This window comes from Macrobrachium rosenbergii, chromosome 25 (genome assembly GCF_040412425.1).
Source record: "Macrobrachium rosenbergii isolate ZJJX-2024 chromosome 25, ASM4041242v1, whole genome shotgun sequence".
Lineage (NCBI taxonomy): Eukaryota > Metazoa > Arthropoda > Malacostraca > Decapoda > Palaemonidae > Macrobrachium > Macrobrachium rosenbergii.
The window spans coordinates 3,143,376-3,155,875 of record NC_089765.1 but is presented as its reverse complement, the minus strand read 5'-3'; the positions used below and the strand labels follow the sequence as shown (position 1 = coordinate 3,155,875).

General features: G+C 37.5%; 2 protein-coding genes across 4 annotated transcripts in view; one reads left to right on the top strand and one right to left on the bottom strand.

The window, feature by feature from the left end:
• The window catches only part of LOC136852282 (uncharacterized), a 416,936-nt gene that overhangs the window by 359,733 nt on the left and 44,703 nt on the right, over positions 1-12,500 (top strand). The window lies entirely within an intron of this gene.
• Positions 7,650-12,500, bottom strand: part of LOC136852281 (uncharacterized) — a 15,707-nt gene continuing 10,856 nt past the window's right edge. For all 3 annotated transcript variants that reach the window (XM_067126774.1, XM_067126775.1, XM_067126776.1), the window contains 3 exons: positions 12,133-12,339; positions 11,922-12,009; positions 7,650-9,026 (listed from right to left, as the gene is read on the bottom strand). In XM_067126774.1, the coding sequence (XP_066982875.1) occupies positions 7,884-9,026; positions 11,922-12,009; positions 12,133-12,299 (1,398 nt within the window). In that variant the 5' untranslated portion in view covers positions 12,300-12,339 and the 3' untranslated portion in view covers positions 7,650-7,883. The remainder of the gene's footprint in view (positions 9,027-11,921; positions 12,010-12,132; positions 12,340-12,500) is intronic.

Here is a 12,500-nt window from a genome sequence, read left to right as displayed (position 1 = left end):
ATGGAAGTTCGGGAACTGGTGGACGTGTGGAGCTAAGGCGTATGCCCAGAGAAAGTTTATTATTTTTTTTTTCTTTTTCAAGGTTTCAGCATTACTAGTAATGTGACAAATGTGCAATCTCATGAAAAAAAGTACGGCACCGGTATTGAACATTTCAATGCTTTCTTTGTTTGTGACTTTATTTTCTTTGCTGTCGGCCAGAAGTGTTGAAAATTCATGGACCAAGTCCACTTTTTCCGTGGGCACTAAAAACGAGCTTAAATCCAAGTTGACACCAGGATTTTATATGACCGGGATGTACAATTCTTCTCAACATGGCAAAAGTGAAGCTTTCTAAGTCATTGCGAAGAATACAATGATCTGCATTTTTTTTTTAGATACAGCAAATTAATCCTTTCTAAATAACTTACAATTGGCTTGAAGAATGTGAAGGAAAGCTAACTGGCGGGTTCATTGTACGTTGAAAGTAGCTGCCTTGCAATGTACTTATAAAAAGAAGAAACTGTTCAGACGTGAAGCTGAAGAGTCCCGTTGGCCTAAATCCGCTTTTCACAGCTGCTTCTTGCCAACCATCGTTTCCTGACAAGGGTATAGGATGCAAGTATCTCCAGACAACTTCCTCTTCCAATTGCAGACCCGTAGAGCCACCTGTAATTCTCTCTTAACATGAATTCATTGTTGGAGGGAAATTCGTCAGTTGGATGAGAAGAGGCCAAGTGCGAGGAGATGACGTGTACATGAATCAAGTTTGGGTTATCCTTCTATAAAGTATAAAGTAAGTAATTAGCTCCTGGCAGATTTGCAGCTCTATCTGTGCCAATTTCAAAACGCGGCTGCAAACTGACAAGGCTTCATAAGTAGTACTTGTAATGTAACTGAAACTAGCCCCAAAGCCTCAGATGAAATCCTGTTGCATCTAGTACTATAATATCTAACATAGATACACATATGTTTTCACATGCAGTTTCGGTCGACTCATCTGCACTGAGCAAGAAGGGCACCTCTTCAGACTGTTAACTTGTTCGCTAAGCAGGGGTGGTGATAAAAATTTCCCTAAGGAGGACACTGCATTTCGTTCTGTGTAACCGCAAATTATAGGAACTCGCTTTAGAAGAAGACGGCATTTCTGCCTTCAGAAATTCACGCAAGTGAACAATGACAAGCAACAAACGTTTTTCAAATTTAGTGAGCCCATCTTTCTTGGCTAGACCATCTCTACGTGTTTCGACTTTTAAAATGAATAAGCTGAAATCTGACTGTTTTGCCCATCTCCCTTTATCTAAGTATAACGAGGCTTAAGAACGAACAAGCAATCAAATTTAACTTTTGGCAGTTTAAGATGAAATCCAATCGTATTTCGAAGGGTGATCTCTAGACCAGAAGTTCAAGATGGAAACTGAAAACATAGAATTCAGCAGAAAAAGCAGCAAAATACTCTCTCAAGGCCTGGTTCTCGTCACTGCTCTTTTGTCAAAGTTGTTTTAAGATGAACATAGAACTTAGAGATTACAGTCTTCCAACGTGAGAATATTTTTTTTTATTAAAGAAGCTTCATGGGATTGTTTCCGAGCATTATTTACGAAAAAAATCCTCACGTGTAATTTCATCACCGATTTCATTGTTCGTAAGTTACAGCAATGAAACCAGATCACAGGATTCCATTCAGAGAGAGAGAGAGAGAGAGAGAGAGAGAGAGAGAGAGAGAGAGAGAGAGAGAGATATTTGTTATTACTACATAATAAATAACTTTATCATTCATAACAGACTTCTCTTCTTTTTGAAGTCAGTCTTTCGTTGTCTCATTCTGTAGAGCGCCGGTGCAAAACTGATAGAAATGCCATCTCATTGTTCTCAAATGAGACACTTACTATACATTGCCACATAGCATCTGAATCTTAACGAAAACTAAAACGTATTAAAAATAGGTTGTTTATGAGACCAACAGTATTATGCAAAGGTTAAAGCTTGGAGCTGAAGTGTTCATGACACAGCTTAAAATTTGCAATAGCTCTGAATAGACTAGGGAAAAATAAAATTGGCCATTATTAACGTATGAGACAACTTGCTCCTATTTTTAGTACCCGAGGCTATGTTGTTGTCGCCTGACATTATCTGCCAGAAACGGTTGACTGTCGAGATAAGTTGTGTAAGGACTTCCCAGATAGATGAAGTTTTGGTGCGTGGTTTGTTATAACGGCATTATAAAATTAGGAAAACGTTTGATGCTTGTTAGAAAGATTTTGGGACGACTGGATATTCTTTTCGTCATCTGGTCGACATGCCGTATTTAACCCGATTGCGAGAAGTCATACGTTAGACTTCGTCAAATGCACATGCAAGTGTGCGTGCGCTCTCTCTCCGCGCGCGCGCGCACGCTCATATATATATATATATATATATATATATATATATATATATATATATATATATATATATATATATATATATATATATATATATATGTATGTATATATATAAAAGCTTAGTAACCATTTGGCACACACATATATATTGTATATCCATACACTATTTTAACGCAATATATGCCATTAGAGTGCCAAAACCCTAAATAATGACATGAAAGTAATTATGAGGTTGCAAGGTTATGGCCAGGCTATTATTACTAACGAGCATCGAATTACAATTGTGAGGTTGCTATTACGATGGGTGCAAAATCGTTCATTTCGTTGCAATGTCTAATTTCTGAAGTTTTATAGATCATATGATTACCAAATATATTGTAAAATTTATATTTTTTCCCTTATGACGGCCAAGTTATCGTTATGGGTATTGTAGGTGGGTTGAATTCAAATTTGCCCAGACTTCTCCATTGTACACACAGCTGTTGAAGTCCTCTCACACACTCAGTGCCATATTCTCTTCATTAAAATTTGATCAGAGTCCTCGTTTCCACAGCTCATGCTCCTCTCTCTCTCTTGTCAAAGTCCTAGCTGAAAAACTTGTTTTTTCCGAGAGGTTTGAGTCTGATAACAAGTAACAGAGTAACTATAAGAATTATAGTCTGCTCGACACCTTATAGTTTTAGACAAGACCTAGATCTTGGTTTAGAGGTAACGTGTTGCAGATCCCACACGTAACAGTAGCTGATTAGAGAAGAGTTGTATCAGTGTCTTGCTGTGAAGGTTCAACATAGCAACAGCAGACTTTCAGGAAAAATTTCATGGCATGCATTCTGTGTGCTTTCTGAGCACTTTGTCTAGCAGAGCAAAGATACAAAAGCCAGACAGACGAACGCAGAGGCAATGTAGAATGGCAGACATCCTCTTACTATAGATAATGATTATGCTGAGTCCACTTAACAGTCTGTTGATGTTCGTGGTGTTTGGGGTAAATTCATATCTAAGATGATCCAGGCCTTGTCATGTCTGCAAAGATATTTTATCTATACTTCAACATTCAAGGACTTTTCGTGTCGTATTTTTGAGATATTACGTTAGGGCACCATTGCAAGTGCTTTGCAAGTTTTTGGACCAGTACTCATACGGAACAAAGCAATGTTTTAGCAAAAAATTCTGGAAAATTCTTCAGCTTGAAATACAGGACATAACTCTCTGTTCATAAAGGTCAGGAACTCTTCTGCGTAACTACGTGTGTCTTTAGTACTAGACTGTACTCATATAGCTTTCAGTTCTTTAATAATAACAGAACACAGTTGTGCTCACAAACAGATCCTTGGCAACACGAGTTGGTTGAATTTTTATAATTTCTGCTCCGATCTCTTTGGGCATTGTAACTGTCTTTTTACCCAATTTTTTTGCTTCTTCATTTTCTGTCTTACCTTATACATATCCAGGTATTTTTTGGCTTATTGTTGATGTTGAGATTAGTTGTTACTCTTATTTATATCTTTACTTACTGACTGATTGACTGATTTTTCACAAGGAAGGGGAGAAAGCAGCTGGCGACCCTGCTCCCCAGGCCATGTCCCAGTCTGCATATCTCTCTACAAGAAACTTCGCAACGACATTGACTTGACGTATGATGAGAGCCTTTTGACGATAACTGGTGCTATTTTTCACGAAAGCTTTCACGTACTTTGTGATGATGACCTATGTCTCAGTCTAGCCTTGCAGTCCTGAACGTTGTGATCCGTTTTTCAGTGATTGGTACAGTATGCTGGACCACTGCAATCACTTGCACAGTATCCACTTTTCTGGCAGGCAAAGCAAATAACAAGAAGGAACATTTTCCCTACTGAGATGCGTTGGCATCTCTATGCTGAGTCTTGACTGGTGTCTTGGATAGGGTTTGTGTGATTTCTCCCTTTCTTTCTTGAGCTATGGTAGCCAGAGGTTTATATATATCCATCATTCCTTGCTTTTTTTTCTTCCTACAATCTTCTTTACTTCCTTCTCTATATCAAGGGCATCATCTACCATCTTCCACATGTGAGTCATCTTTTCAAACTTGTTAGACGGTAATGCTCCCCAGAGCATTGACAGGCTAATGAGGTTTTTGCAGTCCTTTACTCATTAACCTGATGCATCATTGATGTCCAAGATGAGGTAGAAATGAGTCTGTGGATTCATTTTCGGGTAATTTCTGTTATCTGTTTTCCAAGTCTGCATCAATTCTGCCAGACTCACTACTTGATCTGTCTCTCCAACAGTTGAGTTGATTCTCCTGACGTATCCTTTGAGTGCTTTCCACGTCTCAAGCCTCCGGTAGGTGTCTGAGTGGATGTACGAACCTAAATCACCTGAAAACAGGCCTTAAAATTTCTTCATTTCATTTATTTTCATCGTTCCCTGTTAACGACTTTAAATGGGTGTCAACACGTTTGCTCCAGGTCTCTAAGTTACAGACATCTCCACTCACTATCTTTCCTCCCCTCAAAATTTAATTATGCTTCGATGACTCTGGGTTATCCACAGTGTTTTGAGTGGTTTCTGCCACACATAATTTATGGGGTTGGCTTCTGGTAACGAAAGGGTTTAAACCACTTTATCTTCGGGTGATACGTCGTGGCATAAAAATAGTTCCATATATATAGTAGCAAGTCAGTAGATCTAATTTAGTCGGAAAACATTGACAAAAAAAAAAAAAAAGGTGAGTTCCCACAAAACAAAAACATTCACTTGGCACTGAGAAATAAAATTAAATCCAACCAAGAAAATAAAACAAATTTTAAAATAAAAAAACAACAAAAGAAAAAATCAATGAATTAAACTTCGATATCACAAAACGAATTCATCACTACTGGTTAGTAAAATAGCTAGTAATGTTCAACAAATAAAAGGGGGATAACTATAGAAAAGAAAATTTCAGTTCGTGTTACTCCAAGTGATTTAGGTGATGTGAATTTGTACCGTAACTAAGGACTAAGTCTGGTGTTGATCAAGATTTAATTTATAAATATCTGAAGGTGTGCAATGTTATGTATGCTTTCGTGTGTACCTGTCTTCATTTATCTGTTCTTCTTACTTTTATCGAGTCATACTGGTTCCCAACGGCGCGGCGGTTGGTTCTTATGTGGAGCGGCGTTGTTGTCTTCCTTTCTTGTTTGCTGGGCTTTCCTTTATCTTGTAAAGAAGTCTTCTTAAAATTTGCAGTGTCCTTTCTCGCTCTCTCAGTTAACTCTCAGTTTGGTGCGATTCTTTGCTGGTGTCATCAAACACTGGATTATAACTATTCCTATGTCAGTGGCGAAGTTCAAAGTTTTTCATCACGGGCCTCACTGTAGTCATAACTTGAAGGCAACCACATCAAATTCTTCTGTCACGTCTTGAAGTAACAGCCTCACCCGTATGCCACCACTAAGTAAGCTCACTTCTTGGAGTAGAAAGCATCCCACCACTGACACCAAAATTTATGCTAACCCTGTTATAGTCTAAGAGTTAGCACACTAAGGTAACAAAGGACGAAAGGCATGTGGATTCTCTTTAAAGTCTTCCTTGGAATTCGCTTCCACAGAAAACTAAAGCTGCAAGCTAGAGTTCACTTAGAAGGTGTTGTGGCAACTGAAGAATAACAACAAAGTTTCGGTTCAATATTATCACTTAAGGTTTTACACTTTTCCACCTAAGGAAGCTGCTTTTGGAGTCCTGGTCTTGCCAAAATCTAATTTAACTTTGGTTACGAAAGTGCACTTAAGTCTATGGAGTTTTTCCCAGTTATGAGAGAGAACATCACTATTCATATAAGTCTTCTCTTATCAGCCATAAATGTCTGCTCTGCCTTTTCTTAGCAAGGCCCTTTCTCTAGAGCACGATTGGAAGTACATGACATCACAGCCTGTCATACTTTGAGTGTCGACATAGTTTCATCATTCAGTATACATAATCTTTCTTCATACAAGTATAGTCACCATACATATATATCCCTAGTCGCCCTGGATCCAACTGCTACAACAGCCTGATTTCTCACACCTAATGGCAGTTGGTTTACCTTTAATACTGCAAACATAGTTTCTCATGGGTCATTGATGTCAACTGTTACCTCTAGTCTCTGCCAAATGTTGTACGAATGGTACAGCTTCTCACTAGCTAGTAATGTCGTCTAAGCATTTCTCTAATCACTACTATTGATTAAGCGTTTCTTTAATCACTGCCAAATGTTGTCCGAAGGACATGCACACTTGTCGCAAGATCACTCTCTTCCCTAGGATTCATATTACAGTCTCAAATGTCAACAATCATCAGCATCCCTCTAATTACTGGAAAATGTTGTTTGAAGGACTTTCTAATGATCGGCAAGTGTCGTCAGAGGACATGCACACGCTTCATAAAATCACTGTTTCCCAGGATCCCTGTTACACTCACACACGCATGCACATATATATATATATATATATATATATATATATATATATATATATATATATATATATATATATATATATATATATAATTATATATATATATATATATATATAATTATATATATATATATATATATATATAATATATATATATATATACAGGGTGTCCCAAAAATTAACTTCGGAACAAAGTGACCTTAGTAATGGCACAAGTACAACAAAGTTTTGAAGAAAGAAAATTTATCAAAAAGTGCTGTTGGAAGCAAAAAAACCTCAAGTAACATTTCCAATGAAGTCACTTCAAAATGCAATGGGTGCTTGATTTTGGGATTCCTTCTCAAGAGCCATTTGTTGTACAGATTTCCATGGGGATTGGTGGAGGGTTTCCAGCAATTGTGTTTTTCTTTGCAAGGCTTGTTGATGACTGTGGTCTTCCTGAATACTCTACATGGACGTCATGCACAGTTCCATCTGGTACAAACATATTGTGGATGCGATCAGTGGTGCATCATATTTGTGGATCTTTGTGAAAATGTCTTCTAAATTGTCGTTGTACTTCCATGATGTTTCCATGCTTCCAATAGCACTTTATGATAATATTTTTTCCATCAAAGCTTAGTCGTACTTCTGCCATTATTAGGATCAATTTAATCTGAAAAAGAAACTAAAAATTCAGTGAGTTATGGGGAATCAACATGCAAATACATCTTTTGGGACACCCTGTATGTATATATATACATACATACATATATATATACATATAATATATATATAATATATATATATATATATATATATATATATATATATATATATATATATATAATTATATATAGATATCAATTATTAAGGCTATGAAAACACAAAATAAAATTCATGGTTTATTAAGGAATGATATACGAACGGAATATCTTTCATACACTTTTCTCATAAAAGTACTGTATAAGGACAAAAATCAGCTGAGCAACTTTCCTCTTTTGGTTCAGCAGATATAACGGGGGTCTACCGAAGAAATTCATGCATCAAATCAATTTCAAGCAAATATGTCTGACTGCATCCTTGGCAGTACATGTTAAGGTGACTTTTAAAGATTTTATCTCATTCAGCGCAAAGTTCCATTTATTACTTTTTCCATTGTGTCAAAAATCTGACTACAGTGCCGCTGTGCTACAGCTTCCGTAACATATTTAGAGTTATATAATAAATTGAGTATTAGTCGGCCTCTAAAGGAATGGAAGAAATGTGCGAAGTTTTTTATGTCTGTACGATGAAGTGACAGATGTCGTTTCAAAAGATAAGGCTTTACAAAAGGTCCATCATCAGACAATAGATTTGTTACATCTCCCAAATTAGAAAATCCACAGTCGACTTGCATCGGGTTTGCTTGATAGAAGATATCATCATAGCTCGGTTCCTTTTGGCTACATAACTTTATGTAAGCCTCTCGAAAGAGAATAGATTCGTTTTTTAAGTGTTGATGAAGATCTTGATGAAGACTTCTGGCCAAGTCCCAGAACTTCCCACTCAGGTTCCTTGGTACATCTGTCCATAAATTGAGTGGCGCATGGGCATGACACCCCATAGCGTCAGAACTATCTCCAGTCCAGTAACGGCGCAAGTTGATGACATGACCATTACAGATCTTATAAGAATTTTGGATGTGATTATTCTCCAAGAAAGTGACGATGGATGCATCGGCAAGGGCTGCAAAGGCAGAATGAATGGATACCCCTTCAGCTTTACATCTACTGATAAATCTTTTAGTTGTGTCTTTGTCCAAGACATGTGTCAAGTTACAAGTTTTGTCTTCTCCTTCAGGAGGAGGTTCAACTGTTAAAAGTAGAGGTATTCCAGTGCCTTTGTCCTCTGCTCTTGAAATAAGCTCCTGCATTAAAGATGGGTCATTTTGAATGGCAGTCATTTTAACAGACACCAACTCTTCTGTTTTTGTATCCGATACAAAGTATCCAATGCGTTCCTCGTCACATATTGGCTTATTAGCCATGACATCATTGAGGATTCTGATAAAACTTCCACAGACTTTCAACATAGACAATCCATCAGTGATGCTGTGGTGTACGCCAATAAATAACTGAGAGGTATAAGTAAGGTCTTTATCCAAGGCTAAAGAATCAGCATTAGTGTCTAATAACAATCTTGCACACCATAAAGGCCCTTCCTCAGAATTGTACTGGTGAATCTGGAGGAGATCTCTTACGTACTCTGGTCCAACATCTTTCACCACCTATGAGAGAAGAAATATTTTGTGTAATGACACTGCTGGCCGTTGTAAGTTCTTGGATGCTTTTTTAAGTCCTTATACCTATGGAAAGAAAAGATTATTGCGTATTTGACTTTCTGATTCCCACAAAATTATAATGATGTAATAACGCTATTACTGGCCTTTGGTTAAGGTAATGTATGCCTTACCTTGATTTGCCTAACTACCACTTTAGTAAAAGAACAGATATGTGGAAGACAAAGAAACTAAATAGTTTTCATTTGAATATACTTATAGATTAAAATGTGCATAAAAATAAACAGGAAAGGATGAAACCCAACAGAAAATGAGTTAAAGAAAGTTCATTTACTTACGTAAGAAATTAAAGTCTGGCTGAACAACTCTCGGGACAGAGTGAAGGAAATATGTATTGTGTTAGGGTAACATAATAACTGATTAAAGATATAGATTTATCTATGAAAAGATGTATCGTATATCAGATGTAGACTTAATAAATTAACTCCTGTTTTTTTATCATGTCGTACCAGTTCTGTGTCTACATGAATTCAGTGAAATGCAAAATGAACACAGTATACTTCTTTTAGTATAAATAATCAATAGAAACTGTTTCCCAATACACGATTATCTAAGAGCCTGAACCCACAAATGTCAGTGGTAAGCCACAAACATTTCAGAAAATTACAATTCTTCACTACTGAACGTTGCCCAGCTGTATCAATTGTGACCTCTATTATCTGCTTACTGAAGTTTGTAAGATTTAATTCGCTACAGTCAGACCACATAGTGATACTGGAAACGAAGCTGGTGACGATCAACCTCAAAATTATTAACAAAGATGTGTCCATAGTTGTTTCGTAACTTTTAACCAAATAGTAAAAATTAATATTTTTATGACTGATAAAATAGACCTTTTTGCCCCGTTTCTGAGACCTGTTGGAAAAGAATAGTTTGAGATTATTGTTTGGTCACTTTCAATGCTCGAATATCCCAGCTGTGGTTTTTAGTTTTCTGTAAAAGTAAACTACTGAGATGGCTTTGTCTGTCCATCCGCAATTTTTCTGTCCGCCCTCAGATCTTAAAACTTACTGAGGCTAGATGGCTGCATATTGGTATGTTGATCATCCACCCTCCAGTCATCAAACATACCAAATTGCAGCCCTGTAGCCTCAGCAGTTTTTATTTTACTTAAAGTTAAAGTTAGCCATAATTGTGCGCCTGGCAATGCAGTAGGACAGGCCACCACTGAGCAGTGGCTGAAAGCTTCATAGGCTGTGGCATCACCTATCATTGTGACATCAGTAACTTTTAATGGACTTTATAAGTACTCGTATATAAAATGAAGCTGTCAATTTGTAACGCTTGTACGACCCAGCTTACTACGGAATTTTTAGGAGCAACAACTCAAAGGCTGAATAACTGTGGGCAACAATTACTAAAAGATTGATAATGTCAAATAACACTTGGATTGTATTACCCAACACCTGTTGACTATTGCTAACATCCAGTGTACATCTGAGTAGACCTGACAGTAAGAGATCCTGGAAGTGATGGTAAGAGGTAGACAGACAACTTTCTTTAGTAACAAAGACTGTAGTCGGCGCATTTTAAGAATATCACTCGGCCACGCCCCCTTCCCCTGGCACCATAGATAATGCATGGCATTATCATACCACGCTCTCGGACGATATCAGTTGCTGCTTGGCTATGACAATGATAACATCGAAAGATCATTCATTCAATAACTAAAGGAGGCTCTAGAACCTGTAAACTGGTACTTATTTTTGTGTAGCTGTTCTATCAGCATACTTTCCAAAGTTTCCTCTTCACAACAACATAAATAGTAATTCTCTCTCTCTCTCTCTCTCTCTCTCTCTCTCTCTCTCTCTCTCTCTCTCTCTGTGTGTGTGTGTGTGCATCAATGTCTGCTGCAACTCGCTTATCCCAGAGGCCATCCTCCCCCTCTCAGTGCACGAGTCTCTGAATCTCGCATGATCTTCCGAGTCCGGCTCACGATAAGGACAGCATTGCCAGCCATATGAGTAATGTCGTGAAAGAGGGGAGAGGGTTAGGCTGGGGTAGCAGGGTTGGGTAGGGAGGATGTGGGCATGGTCAAGTGATATTCCTAAAATGTGTCAACTATAGTTCCCACCAAAACGGGAATGGAATAGTTCTACCTCCGAATTTTTTTCACGAACTTCAAGACAGCTTAAGTCCTGACATAGCCAGTAACAACTAGAATTGGCCGACAAAGTGGCAAGTTTAGCAGATGTGACAGCTAGCGAAAAACGTACTTTTAAAGGATGACCCAGCCTTCGTCTCTGGATATTGGTGGCACAAAGACCTATTACATTATTCTTTATCCAATAAGACACTGATTAGGGGTTATCATCAGGTGAGAAAATATGGAGTACACTGGATATCTAATAGATGACAGGTTTAGTGACTGAGACGCCTTCCATGAGTTTTTACTCATTAAGCAAAGAGTCAGGGGCCAAAACTAAAGGATCTCTAACAAGTCCACAGCCTCTTAGACAAATATTTATCTCTGTAATCTAAGCGATATTCTGACCTACTTCCCCGAGATAGAAGGCTACGCAGAGATGTTCCATTCATCTTTTATCGTTTATCTTTTATCCTCCAGTTAACGAAAAAAAATTCTGGCCAAACCCAAAGGAACATGTAAATGCATGTCATTTGAAATTCTCAAAACAAAATTTTCTGGGCATTCAAGACTTTACAGCTTAAATCTATATACCTGGGACCACTAATCTTTAGATAAATTAAGCTCTAAATGCATGTTATCTTTCATCAAGTAAACTGCTAGCCCTCATCAACAACTAATGTTCAATATTCAAAGTTTTAAAGATATGGCATACTATGAGAGGATTACTGTCATACCTTAAAATCAATGTCCTCCATATCCCTGTATCGAAGCCATGTTTGGCCATCACGTTGGCCAAAGCAGATTCGGAATGCTGGACACTTCCTGTTGAGTGAGAAATAACTTAATAACATAAGCATTAAGAACCAAACAAGAGGAGAAAGTGTTCTTTATAATAATACTATATAAAATTGTTTGTTAGATGACAACGGATAATGAATATATAACCTTTGTAGATGAATGAGTGCAGTTTTCACGTGGTTTTCCTGTAGAGGTTGGATGCTGCTCAAACTTAATTGGTAGGCTAATAAGAAGCTTCCTCTCTTATGAGCAATTTCGTACAGTTTCTCTATATCTGATGCTTCACAGATCCATTTTCTGTCCTTTGACTCCATACCACTTACTGTCAAAAGTAGGTTTGGCAAGCTTTGGTAGCTGGAAAGACAAAAGATAGCAATTACTGTACTGCTCATCTTGTATCAGGAGTACTGAAGTATTTTAGCTAGATATAATAACCCAGCAAAAGTAAGACGAAGTACAAGATCTAATATAACAAACTGCTAGGAAATTTTTACCATCTAATATTTTTGCAAGAA